This window comes from Salvelinus sp. IW2-2015, unplaced genomic scaffold (assembly GCF_002910315.2).
Source record: "Salvelinus sp. IW2-2015 unplaced genomic scaffold, ASM291031v2 Un_scaffold1229, whole genome shotgun sequence".
Classification (NCBI taxonomy): Eukaryota; Metazoa; Chordata; class Actinopteri; order Salmoniformes; family Salmonidae; genus Salvelinus; species Salvelinus sp. IW2-2015.
The window spans coordinates 100,384-120,363 of record NW_019942787.1 but is presented as its reverse complement, the minus strand read 5'-3'; the positions used below and the strand labels follow the sequence as shown (position 1 = coordinate 120,363).

General features: G+C 45.2%; 1 protein-coding gene across 1 annotated transcript in view; it reads right to left on the bottom strand.

The window, feature by feature from the left end:
- LOC112070122 (protein unc-79 homolog) overlaps positions 1-19,980 on the bottom strand; it is a 47,887-nt gene that overhangs the window by 11,320 nt on the left and 16,587 nt on the right. The window contains 18 exon segments of the mRNA XM_070438842.1: positions 3,447-3,548; positions 4,287-5,636; positions 5,783-5,932; positions 8,889-9,051; positions 9,257-9,439; positions 9,708-9,997; positions 10,581-10,649; positions 11,136-11,315; positions 11,538-11,739; positions 12,052-12,233; positions 13,625-13,782; positions 14,033-14,181; positions 14,345-14,424; positions 14,730-14,880; positions 15,011-15,238; positions 15,553-15,768; positions 17,327-17,470; positions 19,628-19,751. Coding sequence (XP_070294943.1) covers positions 3,447-3,548; positions 4,287-5,636; positions 5,783-5,932; positions 8,889-9,051; positions 9,257-9,439; positions 9,708-9,997; positions 10,581-10,649; positions 11,136-11,315; positions 11,538-11,739; positions 12,052-12,233; positions 13,625-13,782; positions 14,033-14,181; positions 14,345-14,424; positions 14,730-14,880; positions 15,011-15,238; positions 15,553-15,768; positions 17,327-17,470; positions 19,628-19,751 — 4,121 coding nt within the window.

The window sequence follows — 19,980 nt, the reverse complement described above, 5'->3', positions numbered from 1 at the left end:
TCTATTGGTTCAGGTCTGGAGACTGGCTAGGCCCACTCCAGGACCTTGAGATGCTTCTTACGGAGCCACTCCTTAGTTGGCCCTGGCTGTGTGTTTCTGGTCCGTTGTCCATGCTGGAAGACCCAGCCACGACCCATCTTCAATGCTCTTACTGAGGGAAGGAGGTTGTTTGGCCAAGATCTCGTGATACATGGCCCCATCCATCCTCCCTCAATACGGTGCAGTCGTCCTGTCCCCTTTGCAGAAAAGCATCCCCAAAGAATGTGATGTTTCACCTCCATGCTTCACGGGTTGGGATGGTGTTCTCAGGGTTGTACTCATCCTTCTTCTTCCTCCAAACACGGCGAGTGGAGTTTAGACCAAAAAGCTATATTTTTGTCTTATCAGACCACATGACCTTCTCCCATTCCTCCTCTGGATCATCTCAGAGGGTCATTGGCAAACTTCAGATGGACCTGGACATGCGCTGGCTTGAGCAGGGGACCTTGCGTGCGCTGCAGGATTTTAATAATGACGGCGTAGTGTGTTACTAATGGTTTTCTTTGAGACTGTGGTCCCAGCTCTCTTCAGGTCATTGACCAAGTCCTGCCGTGTAGTTGTGGGCTGATCCCTCACCTTCCTCATGATCATTGATGCTCCACGAGGTGAGATCTTGCATGCAGCCCCAGACCGAGGGTGATTGACCGTCATCTTGAACTTCTTCCATTTTCTAAAAATTGTGCCAACAGTTGTTGCCTTCTCACCAAGCTGCTTGCCTATTGTCCTGTAGCCCATCCCAGCCTTGTGCAGGTCTACAATTTTATGCCTGATGTCCTTACACAGCTCTCTGGTCTTGGCCATTGTGGAGAGGTTGGAGTCTGTTTGATTGAGTATGTGGACAGGTGTCTTTTATACAGGGGACGAGTTCAAACAGGTGCAGTTAATACAGGTAATGAGTGGAGAACAGGAGGGCTTCTTAAAGAAAAACTAACAGGTCTGTGAGAGCCGGAATTCTTACTGGTTGGTAGGTGATCAAATACTTATGTCATGCAATAAAATGCAAATGAATTACTTAAATATCATACAATGTGATTTTCTGGATTTTTGTTTTAGATTCCGTCTCTCACAGTTGAAGTGTACCTATGATAAAAAATTACAGACCTCTACATGCTTTGTAAGTAGGAAAACCTGCAAAATCGGCAGTGTTTCAAATACTTGTTCTCCCCACTGTATGCTGTTTCACATGTGACTCTTTTCAGGAAACTAGGCGTGTGTTGCATGTTACTACTTCACTGGAGCACCATTTGAACATAAACATTTTTGGGGCAGAAATGCCTTCTGGAACATGTGACCTGTCATGTGCCTTAATAACAAACTTGTATGCCATCTGTAAATACAAATGAAATTGTTAAATTACAAGCCTAGTTGGTTTAGTCACGGAAAAAGTCAGGAGCCTCCTGAGTGGCGCAGTGGTCTAAGGCAGTGGTCTAGCTGTGCCACTAGAGATTCTGGGTTCGAGTCCAGGCTCTATCGCAGCCGGCCGCAACCGGGAGTCCCTTGGGGGCGGCGCACAATTGGTCTGGGTTAGGGGAGGGTTTGGCCAGCAGGGATATCCTTGTCTCATCGCGCACTATTGACTCCTGGGGCGGGCCGGGGGCAGTACACGGTTGCCAGGTGTACGGTGTTTCCTCTGACACATTGGTGCGGCTGGCTTCCGGGTTGGATGGGCATTGTGTCAAGAAGCAGTATGGCTTGGTTGGGTTGTGTTTCGGAGGATGCATGGCTCTCGACCTTTGCCTCTCCTGAGTCCGTACGGGAGTTGCAGCGATGAGACAAGACTGTAACTTCTACCAATTGTATACCATGAAATTGGGGTGAAATAATTCAAATAAAAAAATAAAAAAATGTCAGCAACTGCAACCTGCTAGCCATGATTGGCTGAGATAATGAAGGGCTGGACATGCTGAGAGATGAGTTTGGATTGGTCTGCCATGTAGCACGCTTCTGTCTATAATATGAGCTGGTCAGTATGTGTAGGTAATCCTTTCTAACGCAGGACTGAGTTTTGAAATCAGTGGAATTAGAGCGTTTGGTCAGATATTACATGTTTCTAATTTTGTCCGAAAGTCGTTTTCATTTCAAGTTAAGGTGTACTGTAGGGTAGTAACGTTATGAGTTGGGATTATGGTTCAATGTTTAGTTAGCTAGCTACATGTCTAAACAAAAGACTTCACTATGCAAGTACCTATTTCAATAAAATGCTTATGATGTCACTGCGACATCTGTCGCTGGCAGCTGATAAATTCGCTCTGGCAACCTATGCCAATTTCAGAGTACTTTCGTCTGAATGTGTCAAAGCACAGAATAACTGACACATTTATGAACGCTCAACACCCGTTGAATATGGCCAGTGTTAGTAAACGTTGGCAATTTTTTTTATTTCAATTGTAGCCAGCAGCACAGTTGCAGTCCCCAACGCTCTGGATAACATAAAAACAGCCTAACTAGCTCTGCAAGGGCGAGTAAAATGGTCAGAGTGAGCTGTTCTCTCATTGGTGTCTGGAAGTAGCTAACCAAAGTCAGCCAGTTAGCTTGGGTGCTTGACTGCTGTTGTTAGGTCAGAACGCTCGGATCAACCCTACTTTTTGTCCAGAGCGTCCTGTCTGCAATCTGAATGCTCCGAGAGCGAAACACTCTGAATTTACGGACTGCCAATTTTTAACACACCCGTAGTATAAACCAGCCTTTAGTCTTGAAATCTTTGGTTGTTTAATAACCTCACATGTGAATCATTAAAGAGATGGGTGGGGCTAAAGCTTAAAAGGGTGTGAACGATGCTGAATGGGTGTAGACAAAGAAGGTACCAAAACATTCAAGGGCCATTTTCTCAAAAGTGTGGTAACAAGTTTATCAACTTTCAGAGCAGAATTACTTTCCCATTGTTCCTCAACTGCAGTATATGGTATACCATTTTCTAGCTCTGAGTCTCTACTTTTATCTAATGTAAAAAACACCATTTCAAATTTTGCAACATAAGACCAAATCGAACCGGTCGGTCACATAATGTAGACACTGGTTTGGTGCTGGAGATGATGAATATGAGGTTGAAAAGTGGTGGAATTGCCCTTTAAAGCAACTGTCAGGAAAATGGGGAGTAGAAGACACTCACAGAGGTAAATATAAAAATGAAATGATTTAATGGCTTAGTTGCGTATATTCATTAATTTATATATAGTCGGATTGGTAGAATCCTGATCTATTGATAAGAAAAATAAAATAACCATGAAAAAACTGCACTGGTGTCTTATACAAAAGGCTGAGAAAAACACTACTAAAAAAAAAGTATTTTACACCTTTAAAAGTCAAGGCCAAATGTCTGAACAGTGTAAAGTTCTTGGTGTAATGACCACACCTGTTTTTGGGGGTGATTTAAAACACATGACAATGTGGAAGTATTTGGATCCTACTTGATACTGAAGAGCGGTTGCTTGTTTCTGGGATAGCAGCTTCAAGGGTGGGGGCTGAGGCGGATTCCCGTGGCTTTTCCAGGGTAGACAGAACTTTGTGATCTGCAAGGCAATGTGGGTGAGTGATGGTGCGGAATAGTGGCTGCTTCAGCATCTCAGCCTCCTCCTTACCTCACATGTAGACAACTGGTTAGCGCATGGGATGCTGCAGACACCCAATACAAATGTAGTTGAGCTACAAGTAATTAACTGCAAGTATACATTGAGTCCTAGTGCAAGAGCAATCTAAAATGAAGATGAGGTTTATTGATGTACTATTTAGTAAAAAAAGAAATTTCTCATTTAGGCTATTACTAGTTCTTATATGGACAACTATTTATGGAAAGTGTGTTGCAGTAACTTGAAGGCGCTGTACTGATATTTATTCGGTTTCTCAGACTTTCTTTTACAGTAGGCTTTTCAGAAGTTTACCATGGGTTGGAATGGGAAAAGGGAGAGACAAAGCCACAGGACAGGAAACAGCAATGGTGACCAGTTGACTAAAGATTGGAGGTAGCATGGATATGCGACTAGACAATTTCTATTTTGTTCATGTGGTTCTGCACTTCTAAGCAGACACTTCAGTAGAAAACTTATTTTATCAATCATATCTCATAAGCCCCCTCAAACCTTAGAGATGTCATCACTGAAACACACATACATCCAAAGGCACATTGTGCATGAAGTCAGCATACTTATCTCAGGGGCACAGAAAAAGGATACAGCAGCTGTAAGTCCATACAGAGGGACCCCTCTCTCTGAACTTAGGCTCCTGTCTTCCCTGACCCTGATCTCTCTTACCTGTGTCAGTGGGCTGCTCACCCAGCTTGTCCAGGGTGTTGAAGGAGATGTCCAGGTACTCTCTCTGGATGGCACTCACAGCTATCTTCCTCTGTTTGCGTTGCCGGGGAACTATCTGGATCTTAAACGCTGCCTCGTCGTTCTCATCATCATCAGGTTTAAAGTCACTGTCATCAAGGTCCTCATCATCTTCTTCATAATATTCCTCTTCGTCGTTGTTGTTCCCCTCCAGAGAGGTGAGGGGTTCAACTGTGTCCTCAGGGATGTCCAGGAAGATCATCCTGCCAGAGGGACTGGTCCCCAGACCCACCCCTGCCTTCAAGTCCTCAGGATGCACAAAGTCATCCAGGGAGGTGTCAGGGACAGCAGGGGTCTTCCTCAGCAGGTCCCTCTTCTGTTGTAAGCTGAGAGTCATGGGGCTCTCCAGGCCAGGGTGCTCCGACCGGTCAGGCAGCTCCAGGGAGGTGGTGGGGGTTGCATAGTGTGGTCTCCTCTGTAGAGGCTGTTGGGGGCTTTCTTTTGATGGGGAGTCTGTGGTCCTCTTCTCCTTAGAACAGTCCTCCACGCTCACCTGCACCATGGGGGACAGGCACACGGTGCTGCTGCTGGCAGGGGAGGCAGTGGGCCTGGCAGGGGAGGCAGCGGGCTTGGCAGGGGAGGCAGCATACCTGGCAGGGGAGGCAGCAGGCCTGGCAGGGGAAGCAGGGGGCCTGGCACTCCCATTCAGCCTGGGGCCCATCACCATGTTCAGGTCAAACTCCTCGTCACTCTCCACGATCCTCAGTGGTGGTAGGGGCTCAAACACCAGGGAGTCACTGTCGGACATGGAGAGGATGGAGTGCTTCTCTGGGATTGAAGTGCAGTCGGAGGAGAGGTCAATGAGGTCCTGGTCCTCCTTCTCTGCAGAAGAGCCGCCTGTAAGAGGGGAGTCCAAGTCGGCCTTGTCCTCAAACGTCTCCATGCAGCTGAGACGCACCTCTGGGATGACAGGCCTCGAGCAGTCTGAGTGGCCCCCCCGGGTTCCTGAACGGTCCTGGTGGTCACTGCCCTCCGCTCGGCCTGAGGAGCCGTCTGACGAGCCCTTCCCATGGCCCCCTGTCCGCCTGGGGTGGGAGGTGGTGGAGGAGGGGGGCCCGGGGGTACCATGCTGCAGGTCACAGCGGTCTATGCAGGACTTGCGTCGGTGCTCGTCCAGGTTGTAGAGGATGGAGTCGGTGTTGGAAATGTCCAGGGACTTCTGCTTGTGCATGGCCTGCAGACGCTTCTTCCTGGTGCTCTCCTCCCTCACACAGTGCAAGATGTTGTCCTGCACTGCACTGGCCTCACGGTACTCAGACAGCTCAATTTCACCTGACGCAGACAGAGAGAGGATCAAAAGATAGATCATATCTGATTGGGAAAATCTGTGAATGCTCAATTCATGTCAGCGAAGCATTTAAGTTCAATTAATTTAATTGCTGGATAAAATAGGTCATCCTTTGAGACTATTTTCATACTTTTCTGGGCATTCAGCTCTACCGGCTGGTACTTGACAGACTTGCTGCCACCGATCCTTTTCAGACGGGCGAAGAAGGTCTGAGACTCCTTGTTGCCTGCTCCAGTTGGTGTGTCATGAACGTCAGACTCATCAAACACACTGTCCTCCTCTGAAAAAAACATCATACACATTACATATGTAGGATCTTAATTTGATCAGTCTTTTGTTGCTAACTATTTTCTTGCACTGCAGGAAATGCGGATGAGCTTTGTGATTTACATAAATTCACTGAAAACCCACATTAACACACAGTTATATTAACAATATTTCCTTTTCATGCAGCCTATTTTTTTGGCCAGCTAATAACCTAACCACCTGTTGCTGAAGGATTATTTTGCTGCAACAATATAGGTCAAATTAAGATCCTACATCTGTATTTTTGGGCTTTGACGGAGACTTGGATCACCCAAGAGTACACTGCTACTCCAGCTGCTCTCTCTTAATTTCTCTCATAGTCCAAGAGCATCTGGTCATTGTGGTAGGAATCTCCTAAGTGGAGATTTTCTCTTTTCTCCCTCTCTCACCTGTCCATCTCCTCATTTGAAGTCCACTCAAGCTTAACATTGTTGTCATCTACCGCCTACCAGGTGTCCTTAGAGAGTTCCTCAATGAGCTTGACACCTTGATAGGCTCATTTCCTGATGATGGCCCACTGCTCTTCGTACTTGACAACTTCAGCCTCCTGACATCTGCCTTCGATTAATTTCTTTCCAACCCTCTTTCCCCTCCTTGCCTCTTTTGACCTCACCCTTTCCCAGTGCCCTCCCACTCACAAGACAGACAATATGCTTGACCTCATCTTTACTAGAGGCTGTTCGCCTACTAATCTCACTGCAACCCCCTTCCAGGTCTCTGATCACTACTTTGTTTTCTTTTCTGTCTCCCTTTCCTCCAACCCTAGCCACTTAGCCCCTACCCAGATGGTCATGCTCCGTCGCAATCTTCGCTCTCTCTCTCCCACTACTTTCTCCTCTTCTATTCTATCATCTCTCCCTTCTGCTAAATCCTTCTCACTCCTGTCTCCTGATTCTGCCTCTTGGACCCTACTCTGCGTACAGCTGAGCGACAATTTTGGAAAACTAAACTTCCGGAGGATCTATCATCCTTTCACTCCCTCCTCTCTACCTTCTCTTTCTTTGTATCTGCTGCTAAAGCTACTTTCTATCACTCTAAATTCTGAGCTTCTGCCTCTAACCTTGGAAACGCTTTTCCACCTTCTCCTCCCTCCTTAATCCTCCACCGCCTCCTCCTCCCTCTCTGCAGACAACTTTGTCAACCACTTTGTCAACCACTCCTCATACACTCAGCCTATTGAGTCCTCTGGTCCCACTTGCACAGAAGTACCCTACGCCTTAATCTCTTTCTCCCATCTCTCTCTAGATGAAATCCTGCGACTAATGAAGTCCGGCCACCCGACAACCTGCTCGCTCGACTCCATCCCCTCCTCCCTTCTCCAGACCATCTCTGGAGACCTTTTCCCATTCCTCACTTCCCTCATCAACTCATCCCTGACCACTGGCTGCATCCCCTCTGACTTCAAAACGGCCCGAGTCCCTCCCCTCCTCAAGAAACCTACACTCGACTCCTCTGACGTCAAAAACTACAGACCGGTATCCCTTCTTTCTTTTCTTTCCAAAACACTTGAGTGTGCTGTCTCTGACCAACTCTTTCGCTATCTCTCCCAGAACGATCTTCTTGACCCTAACCTGTCAGGCTTCAAGACGGGTCACTCAACTGAGACTGCTCTTCTCTGTGTCATGGAGGCTCTCTGCACTGCCAAAGCTGACTCTTTCTCCTCTGTTCTCATCCTCCTAGATCTATCCGCTGCCTTTGATACCGTGAACCATCAGATCCTCCTCTCCACCCTCTCAGGGCTGGGCGTCTCAGGCTCTGCACACTCTTAGATTGCATCCTACCTGGCAGGCCGATCCTACCAGGTGACGTGGAGAGGATCTGTGTCTGCACCACATAGTCTCACTACTGAGGCCCCGCAGGTCTCGGTTCTAGGTCATCTCCTCTTGTCTCTATAAACCAAGTCGCCCGGCGCTGTCATATCCTCCTTCATGCTCTACAACGTCCGAAGAATACGACCCTACCTCACACAGGAAGAGGCGCAGGTCCTAATCCAGGCACTTGTCATCTCCCGTCTGGACTATTGCAACTCGCTGTTGGCTGGGCTCCCCGTTTGTGCCATCAAACCCCTGCAACTTTTGCAGAACGCAGCAGCGGTTTTCAACCTTCCCAAGTTCTCCCATTTCATCCCGCTCCTCCGCACACTCCACTGGCTTCCAGTCAAAGCTTGCATCCACTACAAGACCATGGTATTGCCTACGAAGCCGCAAGAGGAACAGTCCCTCACTACCTTCAGAGCTCCCGAGTGGACTGCATCTCAGGCACTGCATCTCAGTGTTAGAGGCGTCACTACAGACCCTGGTTTGATTCCAGGCTGTATCACAACCGGCCATGATTGGGAGTCCCATAGGGTGGCTTACAATTGGCCCAGCATCGTCCGGGTTTGGCTGGGGTAGGCCGTCATTGTAAATAAGAATTTGTTCTTAACTGACTTGCCTAGTTAAATAAAGGTTAAATGCTGAAACCCTACACCCCAATCCGAGCACTCCGTTCTGCTAACTCTGGTCTCTTGGCCCTCCCACCCCTACAGGGGGGCAGCTTCCACTCAGCCCAGTCCAAGCTCTTTGTCGTGGCACCCCCTGAAGCTAGGATAGCAGAGTCCTTGCCCATATTTCCAAAAACATTTGTAACCCTACCTCTTCAAAGAGTATCTTAAATAATCCCACAGCACCACCCTCGCATCCCCTCCTCACTTTATTGAGGAAAATGTACTTACTATGACTGAGATATGTGGTTGTATCACCCAGCTATCTTAAGATGAATGCACTAACTAAGTAGCTAGTAAGTAGCTCTGGATAAGAGTGTCTGCTAAATGACTAAAATGTCACGTAAATGTAATGCATGTCCAAAACTCTTCATTGTTATTCCTGATTAATTTCAAATAAAAGCCTATATTTACAATCCAGGCATGTGATAACCTCTGTTGTCCCCACCTTTCTCTTTCTCGTTGTAGCGGCTAATGTTGGAGTTGTCACTATAGAGGGGTCCAGCAGTGGCATGGGGTCTACAGCTGTGGTACTGGGCATTCAGGGTGTTGATGGTGATGTGGATCAGGTGCAGAACTCCTTTACTTACATCCATGTCCCTGTATGGGTACTGAGACCACACACAGGATCGATAGAAGTGAAGGGTAAGAGAGTACAAAGCAACTTAATATATATAAATTAGCTGTCCTCAATATTACATTTTCACAATTACAGGTAATCAATTATAGACACACTGCATCTATAAAGTTTACAATGTAAACACATTCACATAGTGAATAAGATTTCATTATATTCCAACTGTGGGTGGTGTGTACCTTGTAGAGGATGACCAGCAGGGCTTTGAGCCACATCTGTCTGATGTGTGGCTGCAGGGCCCAGAGAGAGCAACGCGGCGGCTGCTGGAAGTAGTGTCTGAGCTGGGGGCAGGTGCAGTACTTCAACACCTGGACCACCAGGGGGAGCAGCTGCTTCCCCAGCCCAATGTTGTAGTCCATCACCTGCAGGAGATATCACACCACACCAGGTTCTTCTTGATGCTTGACAGATTGTCATAATTCACAACATTCAGCAGCAGCAACACAATACTTAAAACTTTACAGTGGGAAACAAACTGAAAAACTCCCATCGTTCATTTACTCCCAACTGAAGCAGGATTTCTCTCGGGATTAAACTCTAGATTTACTCAAGGACTGTCTTTAAAACAAATGTTAGAACTAGTACAGCATTAACTCGGAGTCATTGATAGGGTTAATGATATCCTCTGACCTGTGCGATGCCAGCAATGAAAGCATTGAAGCAGGTGGAGGTCCTCATCTTTTGCGGTGCGATCATGAAGCAACCCTCCTGCTGGTCATAGCCCAGCAGCACATACAGGTGGCGCTTCACCGAGTTGAAGGCCTTGGCACTGCCGATGTCTGCCTCGGCACTGCTCTTGTCTTTGGCCATGAACTTCATGAGTACCATGATGAGCTGGTGCACCGTCTGGTGATCTATCCCAGCATCCTCTGGGAGCAGGTCCCTGATGACCGAGTCATCCTCCATTGAGGGGCTGTGGCCTTGGAGAGGGGCCGAAGCATCAGGGTTAAAAGGCGGGAGGAAGCGTGCTGCCGACAGGGGAGCGGATGGAGAGGAGAGGGGCGGTGAAGCAGGGGAACAAAGCTCGGGGGAGGGTACGACAGTCATCTAACTTGGTCTACATTTGGCAGGGTGATTACATATATGGACGTCACTTTAACATAGTCATGGAATATGTAAAATGCAAACAGAAAATGTGACAAGCTATCAAGATAGCAAGAGTAACAGTTTTCTCCAATTCCAACATTATTTGTTTTTGAGACTAAAAACGAACGGACTACCCACTGGGCACAGATGTCAGTTCAACGTCTCCTCCACATTGGTTCAACGTAATTTCATTGAAATGACGTGGGAACAACATTGATTCAACCAGTGTATGCCCAGAGGGTATCTATGAATTTTGGATGAAAAGCAATGAATGTCAGTGAAGAGCAAACATTGCTTTTCCATCAAGTTTCCTGATGCCCAACAACTTTGTCAGTAGCCATAAGTTAGTCATATGATGCGATTATGCTGAAGGGAATGTTGATCTGTTTCTATATTTAGATTTGGGTTGTTATTTACCTGGCAGGACTTTCTCTATCATATCTCCCAGAGTCGGGGCAGAGTGCTCTTGCCTCGTAAGCCTTAAAGCTAAAAACCACACATGAAGAATGCAATTTAGGAGAATGTTCTTGGGAGGTAGCACAGGACACAAGTCTGAGCTTCCAGATAACCCTATACATCCCAATGTCTCACACCATTCACATAAAGTGATCCTAATTTGGATGCTGAGACTTTTCCAAGTTATTCTATTAATAATTTAACCTCCACTTGCTTACTCAATCTCAACAACCACACAGTCTAAAGCCAACAGTAGACCCCCTCTCCCAGAAACTCAGACCGCATCCTGTGCAGGGTCAATGAGGAAATCACAGAGAAGACAAACCTCTTACCTCCAGCAAGATAACAAATCACTGAGAAAATATGCAATTGAGTGAAACAAACAGGAATAAAGATTTTGTAGGTATACTAACAGAACAGAGAGGTGAATTGATGAAGAGAGAAACAGTAGAAGCATGTGACAGACAAAAGCTGAGACCTACGGACTAGTAGCCTAACCAACCGATGAACACTCACGTAGTCGGTTACACAGAGTCTCTGGGAGGGAGAAGGCTCGCTTGGTTGTGGACGGGCCCTTGATGCTGTCACGGAGGGAACGCACACTCTTCTGGCGGTTCCTGGCAAAGCGCGCCCGTCTGATTTTCCACATCGCTGCATCACTAAGGTTGGCCACGTTGGTACGCACAGCTGTGATGGCTGACAAGGAGAGGCAAGGAAGGAAAGATAAATAACATACATCAATGTGCCTATGTCTTATAACACTTAACACACCTCCACCACACGAACATGAACTGTAATGTTCTGATTTCACAGGTTTATGTTTCCCCACATGGTTGGTTTGTTCTATTGAACATAAGTCATAGTGAAAATTCTATTCTGCAGACTATGTAACTGATAAAATCCCCCAGCTGGGCGTACTGGTGGGAAAAGGGAACTCCTTGTTGCAGTCCAGGTGGAGCTGGGCCTCCAGGGAGAGCGTCTCGAAGCGGTTGACAAAGAACTCCCAGCTGAGGGCAGGGACTTCCTGCTTCAGGTGGTGCAGCATCAGCAGCTTGCTGAGGATGATGGGCCGGTCCCTCACCACCGTGTCGAACTGGAAGTCCAGGCACAGACACAAGCCCTGCAGACACACAAACACAGACATACAAACACACAGACACAGACACACAAACACACAGACACAGACACACAAACACACAGACATACAGAAACGGACACACAAACACACACATACACAAGTGTTAGCACTGCACTTACACGTTTTTGTGTTATTCATCAATAAAAAATTGTTTGCTGACTTGCTGCGAAGCAATTTGTCCTCCAGGACAAGAAAGACTCCATACACCTTATCAATTGTCACATGCACATGAAAAGTGGTTGTATGGCAGTTTAATAGTATTTATCTTGGCCTAGATAGATATCTGTTAATCACCTGTAGTGCTGGGCTCTTGATGGTGTCCAGCAGCAGCCTGGCGCGTGTGGCCACGGCCGGGTTGACATCCTCCACAGAGGCCAGGAAGCTGCAGAAGGCGTGGGCCAGGGAGTACTTCAGCAGGTGGTTCTTCGTCAAAGAACCAATGTCTAGGAACCGACAGAGCACAGCCACCTTCTCCACTGGGAGTTACCATGACAACACAGACAGGGCACAAGACAACATCTCAGTGCCATGTCACATTTAGTTTGATAGGACACTGCAAAGGATAATGTTAAAAGCAGCATCACTCTAACACTGATGGGTAATGTACAGTGTCACTAGATGGCAGTGTGGCAGTAGAGGGAGTGGAGATAGTATTATTGTAGCCAGATTGCCTGTGGGCCATAGTGATGCTTTGGCACCCAACTGGTGTCTTTTTGGGTTAATTTACACAGACAGGTAAATTACCATCTGTTTCAGAATAGCTAATATGAGGCCATAATTAGATAATTAAAATTCATGATCATCATCCTACGGCTCACGTGTGTACACAACCTGTAGTCATGACACATCATTTCCCTTAGCAATTGTTCATGTTATTTTGCAATAAACATCTACTTTATATGCTGTTTAAAGTCAGAGTCTGTTAAATGAAAATTCATGTGAATTTAACCGACTGATATTATTATATTCATACTGATTTAGTGGGGTTTGGTTAAATGCGGAAGACACATTGGAAGATACGCTTCAATTTCAGTTGAATGCATTCAGTTGTACAACTGACTAGATATCCCCCTTCCTTTCCCTTTATTGGTGTTAAGTCAAGTCAAGTTTATTTTATATAGCCCTTCGTACATCAGCTAATATCTCGAAGTGCTGTACAGAAACCCAGCCTAAAACCCCAAACAGCAAGCAATGCAGGTGTAGAAGCACGGTGGCTAGGAAAAACTCCCTAGAAAGGCCAAAACCTAGGAAGAAACCTAGAGAGGAACCAGGCTATGAGGGGTGGCCAGTCCTCTTCTGGCTGTGCCGGGTGGAGATTATAACAGAACATGGCCAAGATGTTCAAAATGTTCATAAGTGACAAGCATGGTCAAATAATAATCAGGAATAAATGTCAGTTGGCTTTTCATAGCCGATCATTAAGAGTTGAAAACAGCAGGTCTGGGACAATGTTCTGTGACAATGACACAATAAAACAGCAAAAAATGAAATCAAAGATAGATATTTGTATCTAACCTAACTTATATTTTAGTAATGATCAGTGTCTACAGTATATCCATGCTGCCAGAGACACTGTCCTCTGACTCTGTCTCAAGGTCACACATTGCTCCTCCCTGTACCTGTCTCTTATACACATCTAGATGTGTATAAGAGACAGGTGCTGCATGCTAGAGACGCATACTGTAGTAACCATGGTGATGCAGGGAGAAGATGTCTGTAGACAGTGGTTTGTTGGGGGGGATTATAGGACAGAGGTGGAGATCCTCCCCTCATGATTCATTCATATCATCACATACAGTACCCCCCCCCCCCCCCCCKCACACACACACACACACATACGTGAGGTGAAGGCTCATATATAATTCACCTGCTTCGAAGCGTATCTTCCAGTCCTTGCTGTTAAAGTTGCTGTCCACCAGGTTCCAAAAGATGTCTGCTCCGTGGGAGAGGGAGAGGGCATGCAGAAGCTGGGGCACGGCCAGGGAGGCCAGCTGGCAGAACTCGGACTTCAGCATGGTCCACAGGCTGGAACACACGTATCACATTAGACACACACACACACACACACACATACCTGGCTGCTCTTCACGTATTTGATGATCTAGTACAACTGACATCAAGATCGTGATCAACGATTTCAGTTTCTGCATGTAGCTACATCTCATGGCTCAAGGCATGTTTAAAGAAAGTACTAGTAGAGATTTCTGTAAACAAACAACAAGCTACGTGTGAAACTGTAGGAGGGGCAGCATTGGGTGATGGTGACTTTGCTGACCTGGGAATGAGCATCTTCTCCTGGATGTGGGCCAGGAAATGGGGGTGGTCCTTACGGGCCAGGTACAGACACTCTCCGTGGAGACACAGGATCTTCAGACAGTTCAGCATGTTGAACAGGATATCAGGCTCCTCAAACTTAGACATTTCCTACAAAGGGAACAAAAGATACATTTCCTTTGCTCACTCAGTCTTTTCTAATGAGGATACAGGATTATTGTCTTTGATTAGGCATCTATTATATTCTATAGACAATTTATATCTGTACATGACAAGATGCCTTAACACTGGATAAAGGTGGACTGGCATGTACCTGCAGAATAGTGTATATTAGCTTGAGAGACACAGGGAGCTGCTGGTAGGAAAACTTCTTATCAGCATTATTCTTCATTGCTGTAAGAGAGAAATATTTGCTGTAAAAGAGAGAATTCCCCAGCAGAGGAGAAACTATGCAGTGTTTCCTTTTCATGTTGCACGCAGCCTCTGAACTGTTACAGAGAAGTGTTCATCTCATATTCTTTTCTTCATGTCATAAAATACATTTGGGATTAGATTTTGGTAATGCTGAGGTGTTTACACCTACACAACTGAGAATTGTTCTGCTTGTGTTTCATCAGATCTGTATCAGTACACTGAGATATTCTGTACTCAATCCAAAACCCTTCCAACCCAAGCCTTATTTCGCCATGGATACATACGTGGGTTGTCAGGAGAGTAACTTTGAATTGTAGGGTTGTCAGTGTGTGTGCTGGCAGGGTTGTCCGCTTCCTCTGCCCCTTGCTTTGTCCGTTGTTCAGGCCCAAACACTTGAGGCAACAGCAATGTGTCCTCCAAGATGTCTGTTGACTCCTATAGTCAAGACACAATAATGTCTACTGACAACCAAATACAGTAAGAATTACAAACCATTGAAAAACAATTGGACCGATTCAGGACATCCTTCATGTTGTTTTTACAGGAGTCTGCTTGTGTGTCTCACCACCAGACGTATCTCCTCCCTGGGGGTGAGTCTCTCCAGGAGCTCACAGCCTAGCTGGTAGCACAAAATGCTGGACTGGCACAGGCTGCACTCCAGGGCCTTCTCGTCCTTCTGACAGGTGTGGGAGCCCCCCCATGGGGCCTGGAAGACGTTGTTGATGATGCCCACAATGTCCTTCCCCAGGCTGCTTTCCAGACCGAGCATCACACCGTCATCCTGGAGCTCCATCTGGACAAGGACATTGTAGCTGGGTTTATTGTGTCAGTTGCCCTGTCTAGTTGTGTCCATTTTTTTTCTATTTGCTTTTTACTTTTTAGATTATGCACTTTGAGATTATTCTGTATAATGGAAAGTGCTTTACAAATGGATTAAATTATTAGTAGTAGTAAGGAACCACTACAACATTGTTGAACAGGAGAACCCACAGAAATAGAAAGTGGGACAGATCTCAGCTTGGTGGCTCTGAGGTATTCAATGAGGTATTGTAAAATGTAACATTACTCTATGATTGAACCCATGTCTGCAGTGTATGGGCTTGCCACCTGTTTGAGGATGAGGTCGAACATGAGAATGAAACAGCCCAGGTTCATGTCATCGTCGTCACAGTCCAGGTCCAGGGCACAGTGTCCCGTAGCATGGCCCAGGTTCTTAAAGGGGCTGCAGTGCAGGGGGCTCCGGAATGGGCTCCGGAACGGACTGGGGAATGGGCTCACAGTGTTGTGCGGCCCAAGATGGCCTGGATCTGAAACCACGCTTTCCTAGGGACATGACACACACACACACACACACACACACACAAAAACAGGTATCATCGTTCCATAATTGTACTGTCATGAGATCTACCCTCCAAGTTATCAAGGTGTATTCAGGTGTAGAAATATACTGTGGATAAATGAGCCAAAGGCTTTAACTTTCACAGATAAATCTGAATGATGGCAGAGCTCAATTAAGCCCCTTAAATAGAACTATATTTAGACTTCAGCAGTTACCAGGGCAACGCACATGCCTGTGGATGGTTGACAATAGAGGGTATCCAGCTAGCATATTTGGTTCCTTGGAAGTTGTAGGAACATACTTTTTTGGTTTCCCATTGGTTCTGGGAACGAAGGCAAGTTCCCTGACTGGTAAAACTGAACGTTTTTTTAACGTTCTGGGAACAGAAGTGAAAATGTTGCCTGTTCTGGGAAGTACATTTTTAGATTGCAGGGAGGTTCTGAGAATGTTTTACTACGGTTCCCTGAAAGTTTTCCTGGGAGGTTTGATAGGTTATTTTAAGGTAATTAAATAACATTCTGAGAACATGTTTCAATCATACTTTTAATAACACTGCTAGCTCAGCTTGGGTTAACTGTTTTGAACTCCAATCACAAATAGGACACATGGACATTGATTTGCTTAGGCATTAATCACGCATACACATTTCTTTTTTATTGTTGCATGGCGTCAGGGAGATTGAAACCTATGATCTTTTGTTCTCTATCCATGGAATGTAGACATGTTTTTACTTATACAAAGCTGTTAATTTCAGTCTATTCAAACAGACCCCATTTCAAAGGAAACAAGGACACATTAAGATCAGGTGTGGTCAATAATTGGGTGCGTCCTACACACCTGAACACACTTAACAAGACAGAGGATAGAGAGAGTTTTGTTGATGCTGAGAATGGAATGTATGTTTTTAAATAACATTATTAAAATGTTCTTTGAACGTTACTAAGGTTTTCTTGTGTTTTAAAAAAAAAGTTTTCTTAATGTTCTGAGAACATGACTTTAAATAGGACCATGAGAAAACCTGTAGGAAATGTTATGCTGAAGTAGTGAAATTCCCACAAAAGAACATTGTTTCTTAATGTTCTCTGAACTATTGGAGAACATTCCCAATGCCAAACCAGTTGGAGAACGTTCCAAGAACATTACCAAAATATGCTTGAACTTTTAGGAAACATTCTGTTAAAGTAATGAAATACCGAGCAAATAATGTTTTTATGTCAAGTTCCTTAAATGTGCTGCCAAGCAACCAAGCAACTATCCTGCACCATTCCCAGAAAGTTGTGGGGAGGTTGTATGCAAAATAACCATAGGACAACCACACTCTCACCAAGCTTTAAGAAACATATGGTTCTCAGAACATTATGTGCTAGCTGGGCAAATAGATCACAAGCATTTTCAGATTGTGGATGTAAACTGTATAGTTCCTCAGCTCATTTGTTCTGCTCTTACGGTTTCATTGAGAGAGGACATTTGAGTGATAATAGCTTATTTCTGTGTAATTTAGGTAGTTTTGCATGGGAGTTGATGACTAGTACGATATCTCACCCTCCGAGCCTCAGTATTTTCACCAGTTAGATCTGAGACTCGAGTCTTTCTCTGATTGGCCAGTTCCTTCACTGAGTTCACCCCGTCAAAGAACATCCCGATCAACAGCTGCAGAGGCACCACAATGTCCAGCTCTGACAACACCTGTGTCCAACCAGACACGCACACACATACACCAACAGGTACACAAACACACAAGATATCATGCAAAGATGCACACCAAACTCACACACATGACACATTAATGACAACAGGTTTAGGTTAACAGGTTTACACACACACACACACATATAAAACACACAAACAGACAACAGAGACATTAAGAGAGGCAAAAGAGAAGACATATATAAGCAGATAGAAATGTGGATGTAGTACTCTACACATATTCCTGTAGTATGTGTGACCTATATACAGTTGAAGTTGGAAGTTTACATACACCTTAGCCAAATACATTTCAACTCAGTTTTTCACAATTCCTGACATTTAATCCTAGTAAAAATTCCCTGTTTTAGTTCAGTTAGGATCGCCACTTTATTTTGAGAATGTGAAATGTCAGAATAATAGTAGAGAGAATGATTTATTTCTGCTTTTATTTCTTTCATCACATTCCCAGTGGGTCCAGAACTTTACATACACTCAATTAGTATTTGTTAGCATTGCCTTTAAATTGTTTAACTTGGGTCAAACGTTTCGGGTAGCCTTCCACAAGCTTCCCACAATAAGTTGGGTGAATTTTGGCCCATTCCTCCTGACAGAGCTGGTGTAACTGAGTCAGGTTTGTAGGCCTCCTTGCTCACACATGCTTTTCAGTTCTGGCCACAAATTTTCTATAGGATTGAGGTCAGGGCTTTGTGATGGCCACTCCAATACCTTGACTTTGTTGTCCTTAAGCCATTTTGCCACAATTTGGAAGTATGCTTGGGGTCATTGTCCATTTGGAAGCTTTAACTTCCTGACTGATGTCTTGAGATGTTGCTTCAATATATCCACATAATTTTCCTGCCTCATGATGCCATCTATTTTGTGAAGTGCACCAGTCCCTCCTGCAGCAAAGCACCACCACAACATAATGCTTCACGGTTGGGATGGTGTTCTTTGGCTTGCAGGCCTCCCCCTTTGTCCTCCAAACATAACAATGGTCATTATGCCAAACAGTTCTATTTTTGTTTCATCAGACCAGAGGACATTTCTCCAAAAAGTACGATCTTTGTCCCCATGTGCAGTTGCAAACCGTAGTCTGGCTTTTTTATGGCGGTTTTGGAGCAGTGTCTTCTTCCCTGCTGAGTGGCCTTTCAGGTTATGTCGATATAAAACTCGTTTTACTGTGGATATAGATACTTTTGCACCTGTTTCCTCCAGCATCTTCACAAGGTCCTTTGCTGTTGATCTGGGATTGATTTGCACTTTTTGCACCAAAGTAGGTTCATCTCCAGGAGACAGAACGCGTCTCCTTCCTGAGCGGTATGACAGCTGCGTGGTCCCATGGTGTTTAAACTTGCGTACTATTGTTTGTACAGATGAACGTGGTACCTTCAGGCGTTTGGAAATTGCTCGCAAGGATGAACCAGACTTGTGGAGGTCCACACATTTTCTTCTGAGGTCTTGGCTGATTTCTTTTGATTTTCCCATGATGTCAAGCAAAGAGGCACTGAGTTTGAAGGTAGGTCTTGAAATACATCCACAAGTATACCTTCAATTGACTCAAATAATGTCAATTAGCCCATCAGAAGCTTCTAAAGCCATGACATAATTTTCTAGAATTTTCCAAGCTGTTTAAAGGCACAGTCAATTTAGTGTATGTAATCTTTGACCCACTGGAATTGTGATACAGTGAATTATAAGTAAAACAATCCGTCTGTAAATAATTGTTGGAAAAATGTATTGTGTCATGCACAAAGTAGATGTCCTAACCGACTTGCCAAAACAATAGTTGGTTAACAAGAAATTTGTGGAGTGGTTGAAAAACTGGTTTTAATGACTCCAGCCTAAGTGTATGTAAACTTCCGACTTCAACTGTATATATTCAGATTGAATTACATTGGTGTCTGTTATCACAGTCGTGAAATAAACCCTTCCATGTATATAGGACAGAAGGCTGTGAGTGCATATGGAATCAAAAGCAAAATCCGTCCTCTCTCACTCTCAGAACTCCAGTCTCATGCTAGCCTTGTGACCCAGTTCCATATTCAGTACAGCCCCTGCACAGGCACTCACACATCATGACAACCTGTTCATTTCATTTCATTCCAACCACACAATATGAAATGGATCCTCATAAAAAGCCACAGGCCTTATACTCACATGCAGCCAGAGCAGAGCCTGCTCCTGCACAGAGGCTGGGTAGCCTGAGAACCTGCAGCTAATGAACCCAAACATCTCCTCCATGGAGAAGGGCAGAGGACACAGCTCAATGTCAAACATCTTGCTGCAGGGGGAACAGAGGGGTGAGGAGGGAGGGGCCATGCTTTTAGAGTTGAGCATTTGGTATATCCCCTCTCAGGTGTATCACTAGCCGGTGGGACAATGGAAACCATTTTCACTGTGTTACACATAGTCACATATCATTTCACATAACATTCTATTATTCTCCCAAGACAGAAAATGATTTGTGCGTGATCAGGAAACATAGGACACCATTGAAGTAGAGGAGGTGG